The 25,851-nt window shown below is 26.0% G+C and overlaps 1 protein-coding gene across 1 annotated transcript in view; it reads left to right on the top strand.

The window, feature by feature from the left end:
• The window catches only part of LOC129619141 (myb-like protein A), a 56,659-nt gene extending 34,354 nt beyond the window's left edge, over positions 1–22,305 (top strand). Inside the window, exons 11-12 of the mRNA XM_055534235.1 lie at positions 5,139–5,581; positions 21,552–22,305. Of these exons, the coding sequence (XP_055390210.1) occupies positions 5,139–5,581; positions 21,552–22,181 (1,073 nt within the window). The 3' untranslated portion in view covers positions 22,182–22,305. The remainder of the gene's footprint in view (positions 1–5,138; positions 5,582–21,551) is intronic.
• Positions 22,306–25,851: the final 3,546 nt, after the last annotated feature.

Genomic DNA, 25,851 nt, shown 5'->3' with positions numbered 1-25,851 from the left:
TTCATTGCTATTATAACTTAAGGGTAAAATCTTCGTTTTTTCTATGGATAAAATTATAACTTTAAAAGAATCTGTCAAAAGATTGTGTTAAAAATTCAAATTGACTATGTTATAAAAGGGTGGTTTGAAACGGGTACAACTACAATGTGTTTGCATTCTTCCAAGCAAAGCAAAATTAAGTACAAATAAAACGTAAGAAAATTTTAAATTTAGTGTGAGACTTTACTCGTTTTTAACTAGAAATTTTTTTAAATAAATTCCATACAAGAAAAAGCATTTTCGAATCGTGATTCCGTGGAATATGCGAAAATTTTCCTTGCTGTTATGTGGTCCAATAACATTTAGTTTAACTAATATTAAACTAAAAGTTACCTTTATGAAATTTATTTTTTTTTATAAAAGGCATTTTTATTTATTTTGTTAAAAAAAATAAAAACAAGTAAAAACGTAGTCCAAATAGTCCAAATAGGGTATGAAAAATATAAAAAATAGTCCAAATATAAAAACTTGTTTTTCAAATGTTTGGAATTAGCTTTCATGAATGTATTTCAATTACTCGGATTTGCCAAATCATTCGACAGAAATTTAACGGATATGTCTGACCTATAAATGGACACCCGACTAACTCTATTATTTTTCTGAATATTTAAAATTTAATATCTTTGGCAGTGGTGTAGCTGTTTCTGGTGTCTTTATTTCGGAATAAGTAAATACCACACATATTATGCACGTAAAGTAAAAAAAAATATCTGATTTGGTCAGCACATAACTAACCGCAATGTATATTATCTAGATTAGTAAAAGTATTCCAAAAGATTATGAAAATGCGTTTTAAACACTGTTTTACAATTTTGAGAACACAAATAACCTTTTAGTTAAATTTAGTTGACTTACCTAGAAAGATGTGAATTTGACTCTTAGTGTAGTTTCATTTTGTCTCGTAAATATACCAAAAGTTCCTCAGTAACTTCTGTTAACAACCAGAACTCAAATATCAAATTTCAAGAAATTCCATCTGTTCCGTAATATGGTAAAAAATGTAAAATCGGCCCCCAGATCAGTTTCCGAGCCGAGATCTTTTCAAAAAATTCATAGATTCATTGTTTTAACACTTCAGATTTAAATATTAAATTTCAATAAAATCGGTTGATTATTTTCCTTTTTACACGCCAAAATATACATTTGGCCTAAAGTAAACTTCTGGTTGTTGACAACTGATTTCTTTCAAAAGTTAGGAGGTTTCGCGAACGGTCGAATATATCTTATATATGAAATTTCAAGTAAATCTGTTGAATATTTTCTGCTACATAATAAAAAAAAATGTAAAACAGGCCCGCTAGAAAGTGCAGTTACCGAGGCCTGATATATCCCAAAAGTTCATCAATCCGTGCCATAGCCAAAATAAAATTTCATCAAAATCGGTTCAGCCAAACTTGAGATACACGCGTACACATACAGGTCAACAGAACAACATATCTCTAAAAGTAGTTTATTTACACTTCTCTACTATGGAGAAGTGCGTTCCCACCGAAAACTAGATATACAAAATTTGGTGCTATCACATGACCTACCTTATTGTATTGGTCTCATTATATTTTTAGATATTTTAGATTATATTTTTAAATTTATTTTCAAACGTTTTTTTTTTTATTTTTAACGTTATTTATTAATTTATACTTTCGCTTTTCTAAAATAAGTACCTGCTTTTAATAATTGCTTTAAAACTTTCCTTTCCGTGGGACTCTTAAGCAAAATGTTTACTTTTGTAATAATTATTGTAAAAATTTATTTTAAAAAACAATAATTTGCTTGAAGAATATGTCTTTCACGATCTTTGAGTATAAAACCTCACAAATTGAAATTGATTCAATAATGTGACTAAAGATAAGGCTGCTAAACTTAATTACATTTAAACAAAGAAAAGAATTATATATTTATTTGACTGAAAAAAAAATAAAAGTTATTGTTTAGAAGATCTAGGGATGCTGCTACTCAATCGCTTATATTTCAACCAACTATTAAATATGTTCTTAATACGTTAGACTAGAGAAATGTCAGTAATTTGCATTTAAAAATTCTAATACCAATGCTTATTGCATATACCTGTATTGTAATATTGAAATTTCGCCTAAAAGGAATTGAGGATGAAGTAGGAAAGATTAATAGTACATATTGCATTTATATATAAAGTCAGCTTGGTTCGTGCAATTTGAGTATTAAGAAAAACAATTTTTTGTTCGGTACAAACTTAGTAAATTTTGTTTCTAAATAAATAGTCATAAGCAGCATCTATACATCTCATTGCTTATTTGAATGTCATTGTAGATTAAAATTTTATGCAAATCGTTTAAGAAAAAAAAATTTATTTTTTATAATTTCAAAAAAAAGTTCTTTTTGTGTCAACACCCTAAAGCTATATGCACGGCGTATTAATTAAACTTTTCCATTATTTTTAGTAAATGATGAATAAAAGTCTACAAGTTTAATCAGCATTTCAACACATTTTAATGCAATCACTTTTCTTTTTTTTTTTTAATAATATTTTAAATAATTTTAATGAAGAAGAAAAGAATTAAGTCAAAAAACAAAGAAAAAAAGGAGAAAAAAATGAATCCTTTAACCCTTAGGTTTATAACTTTATTATGGTTCTTTTGTGACCACCTACGATTACTATATTTTTTGCTCATTTTTATTCATTTTCCTTACTGCATGTATATAACTTATTTGGAATTCGTATATTAAAAAAATAAAGTATATATTGGATGAGATCTTCTTTTTAGTCCTTTTTAATGTAATTTATTATTAATGCACAAAAAATTAACATTTAAGGCAACTAAAGGATAAAAAGAAAATATAATTTTTTTATATATAAAAATTAAAAAGTCCTTAAACAATGTTAAAAAAAAATAGAAAAAAAAAATAATATTTTTGTTCCTGTCCTGTTACTGGCCTCTTTATTTTGGAATTAGTGAATTCCACACATATTATGCACGTAAAGTAAAGAAAAAAAGGGATACCCAACGAAAAAAAGAAATTAATTACAACGTTATAAAAAATATTAAATATTTTTATTAAATATTTAAAAAAAAATAATACAAAAAAAGAAAAAGAAATTTTATTATACGCATATAAAGTTGTAAAGAATTTAATTAGAATTTAATAAGGGTTTATTTTGTAATTTGGGTGTTGCTTTTTATAATTTTTTTTTATATTTTTTTTTTCAAAAGTACACAATATATACTTTAATACTTAGAAAAGTGAGAATTATTAAATATTAATTCTTTGAACTTAATTAGAAAAGCCTTACCAAGAAGTCAAATAGCCGCATATCCAATATTATATTATAAAAACGAAGAAAAAAAACTTAACAAAATTAATTAAAATCTGATTTGAAATGCTTAAATATATTTTATTGTTAAGCTTGTAATGCCTATTATATTTAATTATTTAATATTTGGAATTAAAAAGGAAAAAGTGGAAACAAGTTTCATACTATTTAAAATACTTGCATAAAATTAATTTTTTTAGGCAATTTTTTATAATATATTTATTTAGTTCATTCAATTCCACATTCAGTTATAGCTATAACAATAAAATAAAATCCAGTCAAACAAATGGTTAGAAATGCAAGTGAAAAAACTTTATAAACCTAATCCGTTTCTTAAAACATTTTCATTGATATACCAAAATTATATTATTGTTTGGTTTTATTTTAATAAACAGAAACTAATAGACGATTATTGAAAATTCATGATTTTCAATTCATATTTAAAACTTCAGATCCTTTAAAACTTGAATTTTGCAGTGAATTTGTTTGCTACTCTATCCCTCTATATTGTCGGCAATTCATATAAAAAATTTCTGTTATTTCCTTTTTTATGTTTATTTCAATTCAATCTTGTTCATGTTTTTTTTTTTTTCTTGTAGAAATTTGTAAACTCTAATAATGCAGCCCTAAAGTGACCTAGAAAACTGCGAAATTGGTCGCTGGAAACGTATCAATAGCAGCTACATTTTTTTTTACAATAACTCCTACAATCAAAATGTCTTTTATCTTGAAACGTGGTAAAAAATTTGTTACGAATATGTCTGGACATGATAAAATGAAATAAAATGTTTTTATGCGGGTTTACTCCTTCTGCCTACATACCAAACGAAATCATAAAACTTTAACAACTTCCGCATTAGAAGGCCTAGGGGCTTCTAGCCAAGGCTTTTTGGAAAATTTTGGCCAGCATAGTGGGAGCGATTTAAGAGGAAGGGTACAAATTTTCAGTTACACAAAACCTGATCACAATTTTTGCTGAGTAGTATAAAAAGGGATTTAATAAAAAACGAAGTTCATATATTTATAGCCAGTTTTATTTTATGATGTTTTTTAAAGGAGCGATCTAGACCAAAAGATTTATGTTTTAATGACTTCTGAAAGTTTGAGATACAGCTATTTGAAAAATTATTTTAATTTATTCTAGTATTAAAATTCAATTATGCTTTGACAAGTTCAATGCCACCGCGTTGATAAAAATAGATTTATGATCCGACTCAGATTTAGGGCTTGACCGTCTATCTCGCTATTTTACTCGGCAAGTGAGAAGAAAGTGAGTAACTATCATATATTTGAATAATGTAATTTTCGAGTGGGAAGAATTATTCGGTGTTGCGTATCTAGTTTTTTCCTAAAATGTATAAAAAATTTATTCACTTTGTTTTTGAAAGCTAGATGCTCAGTCGATAATTTCAGAAAAAATGCAAAAATCAAACTGGAAAAATGAAATATCCATTAGAAAAAGGGGGAACTCTGATTTGAAAGTGAATAAAAAGTGAATATAAAAGCAAGATACACAATCAGGCTGCTAGATTATTTAGAAAATTTCTCAAGCATTTTAGATAACTAGGTTTTTTTAATTTGTGTAAATTTTTGACATTTCCATATTTCCATATTCCATATAACTATTAGTTATTTCATTTAGAGTAAAATATTATTTTATATAATTTGCAATATTTTTTTCTTTAATATGTAATTTCCTTTTTAGTTGCTTAATTTGTAATTTACAACAAAATTGAAAAACAAAACTATAATTTCATTTTTAACATTTACTGAAAAATAATTAAAAAATGTTCTTTTCCTGATTTTACAGGTATGGAAATGCTTATGAATTCTGTTGGCTCAGCATCATCGGCAACTACATCATCAATTGCAAGTCTAAGTGGTTTATCAACATCGGCTCTATCAGCATCAGCTGGAGTTGGTTCATCATTAACATCAGTTTTAGCAGCATCAGCAGCATTTTCATCAGCATCTTCATCATCTGTTTCATCATTAACATCGTCATCAATTAACAAATCAACAATATCAAATGCAATATCAAGTACAACTACACCACAACAAAACTCTGCGCAACAACAACAAAGTAATACTAACGGAAATGATGGAAATACTTCAGCTAATGGTGAAGATTTAGTAACATTAGAAGCCGAAATTTCGGAATTGCAACGTGAAAATGCAAGAGTTGAATCACAAATGTTACGATTAAAATCCGATATTAATGCTATGGAATCACAATTGAGTAATGGTGATCGGGTACGTAGAATAAGGTTGGTTATTGCGAAGTGTTTTTCATATGAAAACTTTTTTGCCATAAACTAACGACATTAAAATACTGTTTTATTTCTCCTTCCAATTCTTTAACTTAATATCCTAATTCAGAGTATGAAAGTATAAAATTGGCCAAAAAATTGTTTACATAGCGTAGTATTCGATAAAAAACTGAAATATTTTTGTATATTTTTTACCAACTACGCGTACAAAATTTTACACTATACAGAGGAAAATTTCTTAAATAATTTTTCCAAATAAAATTTTTATATTTGAGTATATAGAGAAAAATAAAAATTTAAAACTTTAAGTTGTAATAACTATCACTTTACTTGACTGAAGTTGAATAATTAGAACAACTAAAATTAAATACAGAAAACTACTTTTGGCCAACATGTGCTTACTTACCATACACAATGTAAGTATATAAAGTTTTTCATTACATAAATCTTGTTTAAAATTTTCTTAAAGCTAAAATGGTGAGAACCATACAATCATAACGAACATTTTGATGAGTTAGGTAAAATTAAATTTTTAAATTTATAAAATTTCATGAAAACCTTAAATTTAATAAATTAAATATTAGATGTAACTTCAATGTTCTTCATATTCGTTTAACTAGACATACAAAAATTAATTTGATATTCACTCAAAGAGATTTAGAATCCCGTCGGCGTCATTTTCAACAACAATAACAAACAGTTAAAGGACCGTTATTTTCATGTTCGATTCGGGTTTTTCCCAAGTGGTTAATGAATCTTTTTCAACTATAACATAACAGAGACCGTCTGTCTAGGTATGTACATAGGTATAAATCTTGTTTTCTTATACATATATATAAATATTTACTTAAACGTAGTAGAGCAAAATGTATACACAAAAATATAGATTGACTAAAAGTAACGTTATATTTATGTGTAAGTATGATTTTAAAAGTATATACATACATATGTATATTGATGACATCTGTGATTTCCTATTGTTTTTCCTTTATATTTCATAATATTTTAAATTAATTATTGCGCTCGTTTGAAATAAAATCCTAAATATTATACAGGGTGTATGGAACTGAATGGTATTCCCGAATCAGAGTAATAGAATGCATGCAGACGAACAAAAAACATCTAGTGACGGTTTTCTTTTTCGGCCCCCTTTCTCGAGTTATTGGGCCTCAAAGTTGGAACAGCCGAAAATAGTCTGATTTTCACATTTTTATTTATAACTCGGGAAATATGAAGGGTAAATCCAACTTTGTAAATTCATTTTAAAGGTAATAAAATTTTCCTTCTAACGGTATAAAAGGGTTTTCAAAGACTTTTTTAGTTTCAGAGATATTCAAGCTCAAAATCAAAATTTAAAAAAAGTGTTTTCTAAATTTGCGTTTAACCGACATTTATTTACAATTCCACGTTATTAACCTACTGTTTTTTCACAGGAGAAAGAGCCCTATATTCTTCTCTTTATTGTGATATAACATAATATAACGTGGGCAACATATTATTAGCTTTAAAATGAGTATACAAAGTTGAATTTAAGAGTTATATTTCCCGAGTTATAAATAATAATGTTAAAATCAGAAAGTTTTTGCATGTTCCTATATTGAGGCCCCATAACTCGAGAACAAGCGCCCAAAAAGAAAAATGTCGCTAGGTGTTTTTTGTTCGTCTGCATGCATTCTATCACCCTGCTTCGGGAATACAATTAAGCCTCACACACCCTGTATTGTTGACCATTCTTTGTACCATCAAAGTTCTAAAAATCGCAGAACCATAACTTTTTCAAAAAATTTTTGAAAAAAAGTGCTTATTAGTTTCACACAACGTCCACCGGTCCGTCCGTGGACATGTTTACAAAACTTCTACACCATTGAAGATAGAAAACTGAAATTTTATTTTTACATAGATCTCTACTAAAAACTTATTTCAGTAAAAGAAAATTTTTACCTATCTAATCCTCCCCACCCTAAAAGTTATATCCCCTTAAAACCCCAAAATGACATTTTTTAACTTTTTAGTGCAGTGAAATCGTAACCATTTTTTAATTTTGCAATCGCACTTTACTATATTTCAACTTTAAAAAAAAGAAAAATTACCGTTAAAATTTACCGTAAACTAAAATTCGTTTTTTTTTTTTTATTTTTGACGTCGTTTTCTTCTAGAAAAGGTTGTGAAAGACTAAAATTTTAACAGCTTTTGGACACTAATAAATACTTTATTTCATTAGAAAAAAACTTTTTGCCACTTCCACCCCTTCTAACGTTATTGTCTTACGAAATTTGTAAAATGTGAATTTTTGGCACCTTATATATTCGAAACCATAAGCTTTTGTAAATTTCTTTAAACGTAGAAAGCTAACGATAAACTCTATGCAACTAAAAAATATGATTATTTTTCTACGCAAATAACCCTTAATCGAGCATTATGTTTACGCCTCTTTCAATTTTTTTTGGTTTCTTACAATGATTGAATACATTACTTATTCTAAAGGTATGCAATTTTTTAAATATATTCGAATATGAACAAAAGTAATTTTAATAATATAGATAGTACATAGCTGATTGTTCTTAAAAGCAGTATTTGCACTTGTTGAAGGGAAAAGTGCTAAATTGCAAACCATTGGTTTGACCCAACTCTATTTATTTCTTATAGTCATGATTTTTACTTTTCAGCAAAACATTGAAGAATATGTTTATGTAGATTACTTTAAGATCTAGGCTTATCAAAAAAAATAACTAATATGATATTGCGGTTAAGTTGAAAAACTTAGTATAAACAAAATTTTTACAAAAATTTTATGAAATTAACGTAAGTTTGCCAAATGTAAAAATAAATCAAGAGCACAGATACTCAAATACAGCTTCTTTAAGAAAAAGTAAGAAAATAAATTCACGTAAATATTGTTTATAAAGTCTATTTGACCATAATTTACAAACAAATGCTAAGAAAAACCTAAGAAATATATATTAAATTTTCTTCCAATTGCCTGGTTTATTGAAGAAAATGTATCCATTAGAAAATCGAGAAAATTGCGAAATTTTGCATTTTTGTTACAAATTTTCATCTGAATCACCTGTATTGCTCTTGTTTATTTAGTAAACATTGTTATTTTACCGTTTAAACTTTTCATATTTTTTTCCCTAGCAGTATGCTCTGGAGAATATTTCAGAGAATAGGGATTAGAAAAGGAAATTCAAAAATAGGGTTTAGTTTCGTATATCATGTTCGAGACATAGTATAATGTTCTAAATGTCGTCTACTTGGAAAATGTAAATAATATGATTAAAAATAACTTTTTTTGTAAACCATGCATAAGCATTGAAATAATTCAATGATTAATTCAAAATATACAAAATAAGATGTACTTAAACGTGGGCAATAGTTTTTAGAAATGCTTGGCAAAGGAATTTCATTAAAAATTAAAATTTAAATTATTGGTTGTAAAAAGTTAAGATTACAACGAGTAAAAGTAAGAGAGTCACTTATACGATTTTAAGCGTAGGTGCTTTATAAGATCGTAATCATATTTAGTCACATATTAATAATAACCTTACTCACATATTAATAATAATTCTTTATTATTTTAAAAATATTTATTTAGCGCGCGTTGTAATGAATGGATTTTACTTATATGTGTAGTTTCCTTGCATCCAAATTTGAAATAATCCTTTCTAAAAGTCCAAATTTGAAATAATCCTAATTTCTTTCAAGTTTTTCAAACCTAAAACTTGTTCTTAAAATAATATTTTCGTTAGTTTTTCTTAACGTTTTCTTAATGTTTTTCTTCTTTAAACTGCGAAATTTTACTCTAAACTTTAGATCCCAAAAATTATTTATTATAATGACTTTTTATTCAATTAACTACCAAATTAGCACATAACTTAGTTTGCTCAGTGATCTTAAGTTTTTTTTAAGGTTAAATTTGTTTTTAAGACAAAAAACAGGTCAAAATGTGAAAAATTCGTACTCCTGCTTCGCATATCAAATTTTCACTAATATGGAAACAAACTTTTATCTTGTTCCACTTATGTGTATTGTTTTTTTTTTTTGTTTTTAGAATAAAAGTGAAAGGAATAATATTTGTGTGTTAAGAGATCAGGACAGAGGGTGAGAAAATTACAAAATTAGGGTACTAAAAAAATATAGGAAGAACAAAAAACAGAAAAAAAAAGTAAATTGAAAGTTTTAAAACCTATAAAATACTAAGCAAAGTTTAACTTTTTAGAGAAACTGTTACGTGAGGAGTTATATTTATGTGGCTGTGTTAGATATTATTTTTGGCTTACTTTTTTATTATTCTTATTATTTTGGTTTTTTGTTCGGTATTAAACTCTTAAAAAGCTTCTCAACAATATAAATAATATTTCAAGGTCGGCTAAAAAGTTTTACCGTTTTTACAAGTTTGCCAATTAATTTTCTGTAGAAAATGTAAAAAGAAACTTTTAAAATTAAATATTCACACATATATACATACACATAATAGCTACACATTTGTATATAGTTCCAATTATGTATATAAAATCAGGAAATGGGTATATAATTAGAGTAGTGTGTATGGTTTGGTGTGTGCCAAAGGGGAATTAGATATTTGCGCATAGAAAAATTATGAAGTCGTGAGTTATACGCAAAATTCTTTTATAATATTTTCATAAAATTTTCGTTAATCTACTCTCTTAATATAATAATTCAAGTAACTCAATTTTGTATATACATAGATAGATACATATATTTATATTAAATACTATTACTATACTATTACTAATACATACAAACATATTATGTATGTATATTTTTTGAAGTTAATAATCTAATTTAGATTGACTTTTAAACAAAAGTTTTACTCATATTAATTTTTCTTTTTCATAATTTTTTGCTCACTTTCACACCCATATTAAATGTGAAGTTTATAAAAGAAAATATTTAGCAAATATCTGTTATAATAGTGCAAAGCCACTGTCATATTGCTATGCTCGTAGGAATGTAAAGTATTATAGAGAAGAGAAAAATAACTTTTTTCCCATAGACTTTTAATAACTTTTAACCATAAAATTATAATGAGTAAAATTAATAATAATTATTAAAAAAAAAACAAATAAAAAAAAAAACAATATTTTTTTGAGACAAAAATTAAAAATGGAAGAGAAATTTGTTTTTTTGTAGTAAAGGAATTAAAAAATATTAATGTGAGAACGGTAAGAGTAAGGAAGGAAGGAGAAAAAAAAATCACGACAAATTATGGGAAGCACAAGTTCGGAAAGAGAAAGTCATATTTTTTCTGTTTCTTTTCTCTGTTTTTGTTTCTTGGGTTTGATAACCTTTTTTTTTCTAATTTTAACTTTAAAAACTTTGCAAATAAAAATGAGAAATTTTAAAATTGTTTTTTAAAGTTTTTACTTTTTTGATTTTTTTTTTGTGTTTTAGACGCCGAGACAGAGACAATATTAAATTAAAACAAAAAAAAGAATTATAATTCTTTCAAAATTTCTCACCCTAAGAAAATTTTTTGGGAAGAAATAAAAAGGAAAATATTTTGTGGTGGTAATGGTAGAAAACTTTGTGATAATTTTTAAAAATTATTAAAAACTGAAAAGTTTTTAAATATTTTTTCTTTTACTGCTTAGAAGAAATTATTCTTATATCAGTCAAGGTGATTGTGTTCTGTTTTTAAAGATTTAAAAATTACATTCGACACTGACCTAAGTCTACTGAATTTAAGTTAAATATATTTTTTGTTATATTGAAAGTAAAAAAAAACAATTTTATAATATTAAAGATAAGCAATTCTTAATATTGCGAGTTTTTAATCTATGCGAATGCTATTAATTCCAATATAGCATTCGTATAGGTTAATGTTATTTAACCATTGTTATTCAATATTGAATTATTTTAATACGTTGTTACATGAAATTTGAATTCTTTTTGAATTTTTGAATTTTGAAAAAAATCATAATAATAGTTTTTCATTGAACGAAAATGGACATGAGTAATTTAATAGAATTCTAAATTATAATTAAAGGTACTCTCCGAATAAGAAAATAAAAATCTATTTTTACTAGCGCCATTTTATTTTATTTAACACAATATTTATTTGATTATAAGGTCACTTATAAATTAAATTCAATAGTAAAAGAGAACATATTCTCAAATTTTGGTTCAAGATAAAGAGTAAATAAAACTCATCTTTCAACAAAAATAGAAAAAATTTCTCAGTGAGTTTGAGACTATCAAAATGCTGTGTAATGTAAAATTTTTTGAACACTATTGATCTATCTTGAATTATCCAAGGAAAGATAAGAAATTTTATATTGTTGTAAAAATACAAGGTTAAGAGTAGAAATATCAAAATAATTTATTTTAATCGAGGTATATTTACTCTTTTCAAACGAAATAATTAATATTTTTTTGTTATATCTATTAATACATTCTAAAAAAGGGGTTTAACTTAATTACTATTTTAGTTCCAAACTTAAGATTTATAAAAAATTGTTTATTAAGCAAAACAGAAATGCAGTTTTTAATATTAAATGAAAATGCTGATATAAGAAAAGATCTTTCCTTAAAAGACTAATATGTATGCGCAGTATGGTTGTGGTATGCAATTCGGTTTCCTTCTAACAAATTTTTAATTACATCTTTGTTTTTATCACTCTAAAAGTAACAATATAAGAAACAGGTTTTAACTGCAGTTTTCATTTAATTTTTTTATTTTTGTTTAATTTTTCAAAGTATTAGAATATTGAAAAACAGATTTTCGCTCAATTGAGGACTTGTATTTGCATTTATTTTGATAATCAGTAATTTAGTTATATGGAATGTTATAGATTTAAATTACACTCTATGCATGAAAATTAGTGGAAAAATCGAAATATAAATTGAAGAAATTTTTTCATCAAATAATAATGTTTTACAAAAACAAAAAGTGAATATACGAGTACTCCGCCATTTTGTAGAAAATACTTTTATAGAAGTCAGTAGTCCGAGAATCTTTTTGAATGAAAAAGCATGACATATACATATAAAAATATATTTATATGGTGGTATGTACATATATAAATTTTCCTTTTATCCCTAAAAATATGCAATATATAAAAATATAAAACAATATGTATCTTAAATAAAATAATTTGTCTCTGACAATGTGTATGAAATTTAATATAGCATAAAACATACATACATACAAAGTATATATGCAAACGTATATAATGTATGTAGTGTACATTTAATTCTTTTTGCTTGAAAAAATGTACAATAAGAAGAAAAATTATTACCTTTTTTCATTCATATATATTTTTTACGTATGTAAAACGTTCTATAGTAAGAGTTTTCTTCGCAATATTAAAAATACATTTGTACAGTTATAAACCATATTTTATGTATGTATTATTAAAGTTAATAACATTTTTATGTGTACCTACATAAATGCTATTTACATAAATATTCGTTTTGCTGTATTCATTTTATATATGTGTAGGGATGTAGAGGCTATACAAGTTCCTGCGCGATGTTAAATATTATAAAATAATCTAGAAAAAATTTCACATAAAGAAAAATTATTTGTTCGCTTCAAAACTTAATTTTTGTCTTTTTATGGTTTAAAGTAAAAAATAGTTTAAATGTATTTCATGTCGTACATTTTAAAAAATTAAAAAAGTTCAATAAATTTCTTTAATTGGTAAAAATTATTGATTGTTATAAATGAAAACTCTCTTTCTATCCATAATAATTTTGTATACAGGCACATACGTCTGTAAATCTATAATTCATCGTAATTGAATAATGGAATTAATTAAAAAAATTTAGATTATTTTTATTAAAATTATTTTATATAATTAGGATTAATTTAGAAGGTTATAAAAATTTTACAAGAGATTCGACGAAATGAGGGTCTATTAACCAAACTGAAAATTGAGGTCATATTAACCAAAAAAAAATTATGGGTACACATTAAAAGTAATTTCTGTGAAAATTTGTCAATATTACATATTCGCTGTAATATAAGTCGATAATTTAGCCTGTAATTATAAGTCGAAACTTACCAAGTGAATATGCATACTAAAATTTAATCTTTCTTAGAATAAAACAATTAAAATTTTTTCTGTTTCATTTTTTTGAAGTTGATAAGGCTAAATTTATTATAAATTGTTATTTTTAAATGCAGAAAGTTTTAAAAATATATATATTTTGTAATCATTGAGCGAAACTGAATAAAAACAAACATCGTAAAGTTGTTTGTATAAAAAAAGATACTAGAATTGAAGTTGGGCTTATGGCCAGAGTCGAAAATTGTGAAATTTTGGTCCAACAAAATCCCAATAAACAAGCTCCGCAATAACTTTAAATGCGTTGTGTCTGGTTGTATTGAAGTTTTCAACATATTTGTCGTATTTTGAATTTTTGTCGATTGTTAACTCTAATTATACTTTTTATTAGTTTTAAAAAGGTAAATTCAAATTTTTAATACAAATACAAGCAAACGGCTTGTTAAAAAGCGTCTCCTATCGTACGATGAAAATACTTTTACTAAAATTTAATCTTCCATTTAAATAACTTATTAGAAATGTAATTTTATTTAAATAACATAATTTAGTAAAATTACTATGTGGACTAAAAATTATACCATTCCTTTCGGATAGAAAATTGAAATATTTTAAATTATTATATTTTAAATTATTATAGAGGTTTACAGCTGAATCAAAAAAAATGGTGTTTTAATTTCACCGGGAGTTTAAAATAAAATTTCAAATTATCAGAATCTTTTCAAAATCCTTCCAACTTTCTTTCAATATCCTTCCAAATTTGGATCAACAGACAAAAATTTTTCACAAAAAAATTACTTGATATAACTCGGTTGCGTTTCAAAATGCGTGGAAAAAAGATTAGAATTACGGTTCTTGAATCTGAAAAATGGAGTCAACGTAGCATCAGACTTTTTGAAGCAGATTATTTTAAAAACTTGACTAATTAAACCTTTTACAGAATTTTCCCTTAACTTTTTATTAGATATATGCTTATAGGAATAATAAAATTAATTATTTCCACAATTGTGCGAATACAATTCAAAAATTACGCTGTTATTTTTCTGATGGAGCAAACGTACTGCTCCAGTTTTGGAAAAAACAAACTGTCAGCACGACAAAAAACTGAAATTAATAATATAATAGTAGACTAATTGAAGGGAATTGTTGTAAGTTAGGTTCAGTCATATAGAAGTATACATACAAAATAATTCAAACTTGAATCAGAACGCATGTATTGATGAGCATGGGCATTTAGATTATAAGAAATTTGAAAATGTGTTGTCTGCTGAGTACAATTTAAAGATTCAGGATCTCAAGTTGAAAAACTACATATTTAACAAGAGCTAGCTAATTGTTGTATCGATTTGAAACTTACATGTTCGTCAGCGTGTATGCATGAAATAAATATATGTAATCTGCATAGATAAAATTGTGCATGGTTGGGCGTATATGTATATATATTTGTATATATTACTATATATAACTATTTTCTTTCTTTGTTACGTTTAAGAAAAAAAATTAAAAACCAATATTTTCTAGTGTTTACTGCAGTTGTACAGTACGTTATCCAATGGGAAAATAAAAAAACATGTATAAACAAATAGTATCCTTCATATGAAAATTAAATTTCATATATATAAACAATATGTATACACGTTAAGGACAAGAACTTATACATAGGAATGGATATCAATAATATATAAACAGATAAGCACATACAAATGTATCTCGTGTTCTCATTTCTATGGGCATGAGCATAAAATTGCTCTACAGCAATTGGAAAAACATGTATTTTTTTTTTCTTTTCTGTTAAATGGTAACGCCTTTCTTTGTGTGTTTTGAAGACCCCCCCGTATAACTTAATTTTTTTTTTTTTTTGATTGGGGCTGATAGGTACTTGGTTTCTATATTTTTTATTTTTTTGTTTTTTAAAGAATTTTGTTATGTCACGAACTTACGATAGTCTTTTTGAATTCTTTTTCTTGCATATTTATTGTAGTATAAGCATATAAATATGTTTCAATTATGTAGGTGTGTATATGCATAGAAATTCTATTCTTATGTACATAATATGTTTCATGAATTATTTTTACCATTTACATCTAACAACTTATTTACTTTATGGATTCATATCATATGTACGTACATATGTATTTGAGTTTTAAACATACATTCATATTTGATGATAAATTGTAATTCATGTACATAAGCACAAAAAAATATGGATCTAATGGGAACCTCCAATAATGATAATAGAAAATCGAACACACAAAATTGAATTTAAGAAGAAAAAAAATCTTTCATTTTCTACACAAATTACACTTCTTTCCTTTTTTAATGCGATTATTGGTGGATCAGTAAAATATTATAGAAAATTTTATGTATGTATGTATGTTACTTATATACTTACGTAATAGATATATGGAATTGCTTTCAATTCGTTTTTCTTTATTATAATGCCATGTCTTATAAATGTGCAAATATGTACATAATTATATAAAATTACGTACATATTGTATGGCTAAATGAAACAGAAACGAAATATAACATTCATTTTTTTTCATGGAATCCTTTTAGGTAGATTGAATAATATTAATATAATAAATTGAGCAATAAAATACACATACATTATATACATATGTATATATTTTGTAGGTGTATTATATATAAATGTGCATATAAATTATTCCAAATGTATTACTTTTTTTTACTTGAAATATAAAAATATGGTGATAAATAATAAAAATTATTAGTAAGAAAAAGTATAATAAATGATTAAATTAAGAAAAAAACTTTTATATAGAATTCTATAAAATTAATTTTTATTGATTAAGCAAAAAAAAAATGAAAATCATATTTCTAGTTATCTACTTATTTACTGTGCTACTACAGTATATTATAGAATACTATAGCCTCCATATTATTACTATAGTCTAAAAATAGTTTACACCAATACTATGGTTTCATAATCCAAGGTTGATATTGGGACCCTCGAGTATAGTTTCAATGTGCCAAAAATGAGAAAATTATAATCACGCATCGCAAATTGACAAAAAAAATTAAATATAGAGTATTATTTGCAAAAACCAAAGCATCACTAAAATTACTTTCAAGTATTAATTCCTTCATTGTGATTTTGATCGACCAAATCATTGGAAACCTTTGAAAACTTAAGTAACTTCTCTGCAAGGAAGTTCTGGAATTATATGAACATACAGAAAATTAAATTTGCGAAAAATTTGTTAAGGAGAACATTTTTTAAAAAAAATATTTGAAGTGTTAAGCAAGTTATCGACCTTAAATGTTTTTTCTAAATGTTATCTGTATAAATGCTTGAATAGAGTAATCTAATGCAGTATAAAAATTACATGATGCAGTAAAAATATTAGTTAAGCCAATTCCAATTTCAGGATAAGTAGGGTTTTATAAGAAAATTTTTGAAGTGCAAAATAGAGTATAGAGGTGTTAGCCTCATAGGTAAAATTTTACAAAAACAAAAGAGAAGCATGATAGTTTGTTTGATGCGCTGTTTTTACTCCATATATTATAAAGTATTAATCTAGCACATTTTCCAAGGTACTAATAAAAATATCAGCCACATACACACTCATGGTACGCAACAACAATTGCGTGGCCTGCGATGAATTTATGGTTGATGTTGAACAGGAAATGCGAAGAAACCTACTATAACAACGATGATTTTTGCTACCGTGTGATGGGTAGCACACGGTTGATTGCTTCACTCTGTTTGTCATCCCGTTCGCATAATTTCGTTCCTTTTGTTAAAGATGACATTACGTAAATTAAACTAATAAGTAGCGCGAACCACCATGTTAAAATAAACTTCTATAAATAAATTCTCTTAAATATTAAATTTAAGTTTACAACTGCGCAGTTTCTCATTTAGATGTGATGTAGGCAGTTGTGTTCAGTTTTTGTATTCTAAGTATTTCCTACAAAAAAGTTAAAAAGATAGTTTGCTTCATCTAAACCACTTTTATACTTTTCTATTTTTGTTTGAAATAAAAATGTGACCATTAATTTAATTGACTGAACTACAGTCATTTCAAATTAAATTGCAACAAAACAAAAACAAAAGCGAAACTCAAACTTTCCAGAAAATAAGAAATTAAAATCAAGACTTTTTAAAAACTCTATGAATACAAAAAAATATTCTTTTTTCCGATCACAATACGAATTTTAAAATAAATACTTCTGTAATTAATTTTTTGCTTTTCCTCTATTTATTGAAACACAATTACTAGTAACCCATTCGGAACACAACTCAAACTAAAAACTATACATACTATACCTACGTATGATATAGGATTTTTAGAGTAGCATAATATTCTCATTTCTACATTAAAAAATTATTTTAAAAAAGAAACCCCAATTTGCTTTAAGACCTCAAAATTGCGTTACAAAAATGTTCAAATGCCATTGTTTATATGTCTTTCAATAACTCATCCATTCTTACCAAACCTTTTTGCATGTAAACATTCTTTATATTATATGTATATTATGTGCTACTAAATTGCTACATACATATTATATCTTCTATCATTATACATATGTCTTCTAACACAAAACTACATATAATTAAACTTTTCAAATTTTGTGGTAACTAATTAATGTTAAATCAACAGAAATTGGAAAAAAAAAGATTTTTTTACATAATGGTATTTTTTTACCAACTCTTTTGTTGATTTACTGCAAAAATTACTTTAAAATCATCAAAATGTACTCGTTGAAAAAATAAGATAAAATAAATGAGAAATTTGTTTTGGTATTCCTATTATTAAAATAATAGAAGTTTTTTCTTTCGGCAAGAGGTTTTAGAAGAGCATTGGATTCAAAATATTTTTTAAATGTGAAATAAGAAATCACTTATTCTAAAAACGTAAAAAAAGTATATTACATCAAAAATTTCTTCTGTTCATTTTATAATTTTTTGATATTAATTCTGGTACTTTTATTTAAAAAATCAATATTTATTTTTTTGACCTTTTCTCCCTTGTAATCTTTAGAATTTGTAGTAAGAGAACTGTGAAATGAACCTCGTATCTGCTTTTAACTACATTAATAAGAAAAGAAAAAAGACTGATATTTTATTTTGCATACTTGGTGGCAAATATTTCATTGTTTTAAATCAATTAAAAAGAATCTGCACATAACTGATCGCAATGTGTATTGTCTAGTTAAGTGAAAGTGTTACAGAATATTATAAAAATGTCTGTTAAATACTTCTTTCCAATTTTTAGGACATTAGTAAGCTTATAGTTAACATACCTAGAAAAATGTAAATTTGGCTCTTAGTAGAGTTTCGCTTTCTGTTACCAGAATTAACTGAAATGCTCGCCAGTTAGTTTCGGTAACAACCAGAACTCAAATATCAAATTTCAAGAAATTCCATCAATCCGTCCCGTAAATATGATAAAAAATGTAAAATCGGCCCGCAGATCAGTTTCCGAGCCCTGATCTTTAAAAAAAATTTATATGTTCATTGTTTTAATAAGAAGAATTTAAATATTAAATTTCAATGAAATCGGTTGATTATTTCTCTTTATATACACAAAAATGTATATTTGGCCCGTAGTAAACGTCCCGTTGCTGACGCCTGATTTTTTCCAAAAGTTAGGAGGTTTCGCGGACGGTCGAGCTGAGCTTATACATATATAAAATTTCGAGTAAAATGGTTGAATATTTTCTTCAAAATGTTCAAAAATGTAAAATAGACCCGCTAAAAAGTGCAGTTCCCGAGGCCTGATATATCTCAAAAGTTGATCAGTCCGTGCCATGGTGGAAATAAACTTACATATAAAATTTCATGAAAATCGGTTCAGCAGAACTTGAGATAAACGCGTGCACACACAGACCGACAGGTTGCTAAAAATAGTTTATTTACACCTCCTTACTATGGACAAGTGCATTCCCACCGAAAACTCAGTATGCAAAATTTGTTGCCATCACATAACCTACCTATTGTTTACATAATACGGTCGGTAAAAAAGGGGATACTCCTCTCTTTTATAACCATTAAATATGAATTTGTACGAAATGAAATATGTAATGTATAGAAATATGTACATGTTCAAGAGTTAAAGCTGTTGAGGGGTGATTTGTTCAAGTTTTTTAGAAAAAAAGTGGTACTTTTGGGTGGTTTTTTTCTTTATTTTAACCGATTGAAAAAATTATGACATCGAATGTCCATTATAGCTTCGAAGCTGTTGAAGCTAGAGTATAGTGATGTTCGGAAACTTTCTGTTAATTTATAGACCCACATAACATTATTCCGATGATTGATGTTTTACCGTTTTCAAGTAATAGCTGCTTAAACATAAAATTTTGAATTAAAAAACTGATAATTAGAAAAAAAAAACATAAATTAGACTCAAAAAAATCCACTATTTTTTTTTTCAAGATGTGCTTCATGTTCCTGTACAACTTTGATATACATGGTCTTCAGGGCACTTTTCCACTCCTAGGAGGAGTATAGGGCTAGTGCATGACATCATCGACTATGTCATGCTCCAATTTCATTGCGTGATAGAGTTTTAACTAGGTAGGTGACTAGCCTGCCATTGTGTTTTTTTTATATTAAATATTTAAAGTTATTAATATTTATTGTTTATTTTTCTTGGATTTTTTTTAATATCGAATTAATTATGAATATATGGAAATTAATTGCATACTAATTTGTTATTTTATAAGTATTGTATATTGAAGCTAAAATATTGAATATAATTTTTATAGTAACCTGACCTGGGCTTTGAACCCCAGACCCTTCGGTTAAAGGACCGGCGCCACAACCACGGCACTAATGGCAGGAAAAGTAATGCTTTATGTAAATAATTTTTTTGATTTCTGTATAAAAGAGTACCACAAACGACTCCTTCAAGTGGTTACAAACTCCATACCAAAGTTAATATACCTTTAACGAAGGTATAAGTTTAACCAGTCAAATGTTCAGGCTTCCGTTTCGGTATAATCGATTGGGTAGTCACATTTCGAGGAGCTCCAAAAATAGTAAAATACTTTATTATTAATGAAACCCTATCAGGGAATATTGTGTAGATCTTTGGGAGTGTAATAAAAAATAACTAAAAAAATTTGTATTAGCTTAACTACATATTATTTGTATAGCCCACTACATTATTTATAAAAATACATACTCGTATCGGAAAGCACTTATCTTGAAAGTGAACAATGTGCAAATTATATGCGTATATATAAATAAAAGCTTAAAACTTTATGAAGAAATTTCCGGATAGATAATGATTGTACATTTTTAAGGCCAAAGACGGGCACGTTTTAGATTAAAAAATGTACAATCTCTTCGCAGATGCTATGTTCCATTCTTCAATTTAATTAAGTTGCGTATATTCTTTTTCAAAAGTTTAATCCCACGTGACACAATCTTGCGAATCGTAAAACTTATTTTATAGATTTTCTTTTTCATCAAATAAAGCGTTAATTTAGTTGTTGTTATCAGTAATAATTTTTTTCGTTTCTATATTTAATTTTTAAAGTAATTCCAGGATTATAGTTATATTATAGATAGACGAGAATTAATGAAATTTTATGATCGATAAGCTGATCCAGTGATATATCACAAATTTCGGTACAAGGTATACTTCCTAAAGTAGTTGTTTATGAGTTGGTAAGATAAATATTCTGTTTATCGTTTCCAAGGTGCTGATGCCCGATTTGAAGATGTTGCTGAATTGTTTAAAGTTGGCAAAACATGAAAATATTTAATCAAATTTTTTTTTTTAATTAATTTTTAAAAATAAAGGTTAAAAAATATTTTTATGCAATGAAAAACTTATTTAAACTTTACTTACCTTGTAAATTAAATTTTTTTTTTTATTCTTACAAAGTTATGCTTTTTTAGTTTGTTTGTTTTTTAATTTTCTATAAACTTTTCATTTTTCGAAACAGGAAATTACTATAATACCAGGCCAACGTAGTGGTGATAATTTAAACAATTACTATGAAAGTTTACGCAATAATGTAATAACATTACTTGAACATGTTCGAATACCATCTAACACATCTGCTGGTACATATCCACCTAACACAAACTCTTTGGTAACAACATCAATGAGCAGCATCCCAAGTGTGGTATCATCAACTTCTCTTCCATTACCTGTATCAACGAATTCAACAAATCTATCAACAGGGGGGCAAACAATATCCCATCACCATTTATCACATCCACTTCAACCAACATCTATTTACTCGCATTCACATTATCCACCTAATTTGATGCAACATCATCATGGTACCCTTCCACCACCGCCCCCGCCAAATGCTGGAACAGCCTCTCATATATTATCATCAGCTATTGGGGCGCCAAGTATGATGGACACGCAAATGGTAGCATCAAATTCTTCAATAAGTGATAAAATAGGACATCATGAGCATTTTGATAGTTATATTTCAAAATTACAATCATTATGTGCCCCACCTGAATCTTATGGACTAATAACAGAATCCGAAAGTAGACCAATATATGAAACTGTTAAATCTCAATTAAGTGATTATACTGTTCTACCAACACCTATATAAAAACTTTAAGGTAAAAGTAAGTAAATCTTCTTAAAATAACGGTTATATTATTAAAATGATTTAACGTTTTAAAAAACTATAAACATATATTTATAAATGAGCTACCAAACAACGTCAAGATACGTTTTCCATCCATTTATAGTTAAGTTTTATGAAATCCAGATTTTTATAATAATACTCATAAATGTATATGATAAATAAATAAAGGTAGTATTCTGCAAAAACAACTTAAAAATTTATTTAAAAGGTCAAAAATTTTGAGGAATTAATAAGAAAACTTAACGACAGTTTTTCCTTCAATTTAGATTTTAGTTTATTGAAAAAAATACAGTTTAGTACAACTAAAAAATTTTATAAATATTTTCTAAATTTGAACAGATCTCAATTGCATTGGCCTTAAAAAATTCTGAATTTGTTACTGTGTAAACAACAGTAGTATAAATTATAAAATTGGATGCAAAACCACACCACTAATTTGAAATATTAAATAAATTAAATTAATATCAACATAAAATACGATTAAAATTAAAAATTAATTGTAAAAAGTATGTAAAATTAATTGATCTTTATCGTTTTTAAACATAAAACTAAATTATGTAAATAATATAAAATTATCGCAAATTTTTTAAAAAATATTTATATCATACAGGAATACAAAGTTATTTTGCGATATTAGCATAATTACGAAATTATTAACTATAAATAATAAACATTTATTGTCAGAGTAATTTTAATATTTAAAAATAGGATATTAAATATGAATAAAAAACGAAAAAAGGAAAAAAAAAACAAGAAACGTTTAAAAAATTTAAACAATTAAAATTGTAAATAAATTTATTTGTAATAACATTTTATTTGTAAATATTTTCTCGTCAATTAGATTAGAAATAACTCTTTTAAATATGACAAGAATGGTATAAAAAATTGAGTAAACTTTTTACAAAAGATTCTTTGATTTTGGTATTTTATTTATATTTTATTCCCTAAGCGTCAGAATACCAAAGCGATAAAGCTCAGGCCATAATTTTTTAAATACTACATAATTTTCACATCGTTCTTCACTTCTATTTTAAAATCTTTTTCAATTGTTCTATACCTTATATTTTTTTAAATTTTTTAAAAAAGTGCTTCATTTTTCTTACATAATAAACTTAACCTAATAAAGCTTAGGATTAATTTCATATTTTATTTGCTATCTCACTAGCGTATATTAACTTTGGTATGGAGTTTGTAATCACTTGAAGAAGCCGTCTGCGGTATGAACATAAATATATTCATATATTTTTGCTCAGCGTAAAATTCGGCGTTGATTTAGACGACGTTGATCCGTCCGTCCATCCGATCGCACGATAACTCAAAAACGAATAACGCAATCGGCACCAAAGTTTCACAAGTTATTTCTTTTGTGACAAGAATGAACCCTGTTGTAATTGCACTAATTCGGACAACGGATTAGGGTCGCTGCCACACAACTCAAAGAGTTTATTTTAAATATTTCAAAAACTAATAAAGGTATAAATATGTGTGACGTGTGTTCTGCAAATGCCGGTTCGGATGGCTGCCATAGAACTCCAAAAGCTAATTTTAAATATTGGAAAAAATAATAAAGCTAGCTTCATGAAATTTAGTTAGCTTTAGGAATAATGAAGTTAGGTTCACAAAACTTGGCAATTGCGTGTCCAATTGTAGGTCAGATATATTCGTCAAGTTTTGGTGGAATTCTTTGACAGGTATGACAGTAGCCGTCATACAAGTCCAGGAGCTAAATTTAGATATTTGGAAATATAATGTAGCTAGATTCATGAGACTTGACAGATGTGTGCTTAATTATAGGCGAGATATATCAGTGAAGTTTCTATAGAATGGTTTTACAAGTTCGAGTTATTGCCATACAGTATTGAAAGGTGCGGGGTATGATTCAGTCAGTTTATACAGAATGAAATGTTTTTACTTGTTTTTTAATACCGGCCCTCTTCCGAAGCGCTCTAATGAATTCTTTTATTATATTTCTTAATTTTATGTGTTGGTGCTTTTTACCATTTTTTATGTTTTAAAATTAAATACATACGTTATCGTGTAATATAAAAATAACATGTTTTTGTTTTTTTTTAGAAAAAAGTTTAAAAAAACTAAAATATAATTACCTTTTTTTTGGGTATTTTTTATTGTTATTTGTATTATTACATTCTTTTAAACTTAAATCAGTTATTTTATACTATACGTGTTGTTTTCTGTTTAAAACGTTGTATGTGTCTTTGTTAAGAACCGTTACGAATAAATTTTCATAGCAAAGTATTCAATAATTGCTTATAAGGGCTTATCATGTTGGATGTGTCACGTAAGGTGACGATACTTCATTCAAAATATTGAAGTTTTACGAATAGAATTTAAATTTTTTTTTAAAATACAAAAAAAAATTCTTCAATGGTCTTCAACGAAATAAAATACTGAGAAGAAAATCAGCTTTGATAAAGTGCGCTACATACGCGAAAATATTAGCAAAATAAAAAAGTATTTTATTCGGAATAAAAGAGTGTTTTCTTTTCATACACCTAAAAAAAGAAAAAAAAAAAAAGAAAATTTCAAAATACAAAAACTCTGAATTAACAAAACAGCTCTCTGGACAGAAAATACTCGTAATTCTTATCTCTAACATTTTTAATTATTGAGATTATTTTTCACAATATGTATTTATGTTGATGTCGAAAATTATGTAAAAATTTATATGAATGTCACACAAAAACTATTATAATAGTTCGACAAGGTTTCAGTACCGCAATAATTTAAATAAATCATTTTAGTTATTTCCAAAAACAGTTCTAATTTGTATTCAACAAAATATTTGTGTTATATATTTTCGCCCTTATAAATTTTTGCTTATTTAGCAAAAGCCATTGTTTTTTCGTAGTTTCTAAATTATCTCCAAACATTGCGGAATTATAAACTTAATTTTTGTTTGTATTGAATGCTGGTTTTATTATTGCTACAAGCACTTTGTGTACCACATTATCTGTTTAAAACGATATTTCGGCTATATTTTATAAAAAGTATGTAATTACTTGTTGTTATAATTTTGAACTCCAAGAAATCTTAATTTTTCTTTTTACAAAAATTATGAAGTTGCTTATTATATCAAATAATTTAAAAATAATAGCAAAAATAGTATCTTTTAGCCTCATCTTTTCTATTTCACCTAATTTTCATTTGTTTCATTGATTTTATTAACATAAACTTTTTGTTAATTACAATATTTAGATATACATACATATTATGTAGGTTTGTAAACATAATTCTAATAATATTTTGAATTTAGCTATCAACCAATTTATTATAAAGTATATACCAAAAATTTTAAATTATTGTTTATTATTGTAAATTCTATATTATTTTAAGTACACACATTAGGTAAAATAAAAAAATAAAAATTATAGTAGGTAATGTGAAAGCTATAATCGAAAAATCAAAATAAAACACTGAATTTTAAATGAAAAAATATATAAGAAGTGAAACTTACAAATAAAAGTATATTTAGATATCTATAAAAAATATCCACTATTTATTTAAGACGTATAAGAAGTCACAGTAATAATTATTAATAAATTCAAAAAATTTACATAATATAAATTCGTGAGTATAATAACAAAATATGCATATAATATGTAATACACAG

The sequence above is a fragment of the Condylostylus longicornis genome, unplaced genomic scaffold (assembly GCF_029603195.1).
Source record: "Condylostylus longicornis isolate FDR11 unplaced genomic scaffold, ASM2960319v2 ptg000010l, whole genome shotgun sequence".
Taxonomy (NCBI): domain Eukaryota; kingdom Metazoa; phylum Arthropoda; class Insecta; order Diptera; family Dolichopodidae; genus Condylostylus; species Condylostylus longicornis.
Note: the sequence above shows the minus strand (reverse complement) of the source record. Positions and strands in the feature narration are given on the sequence as shown.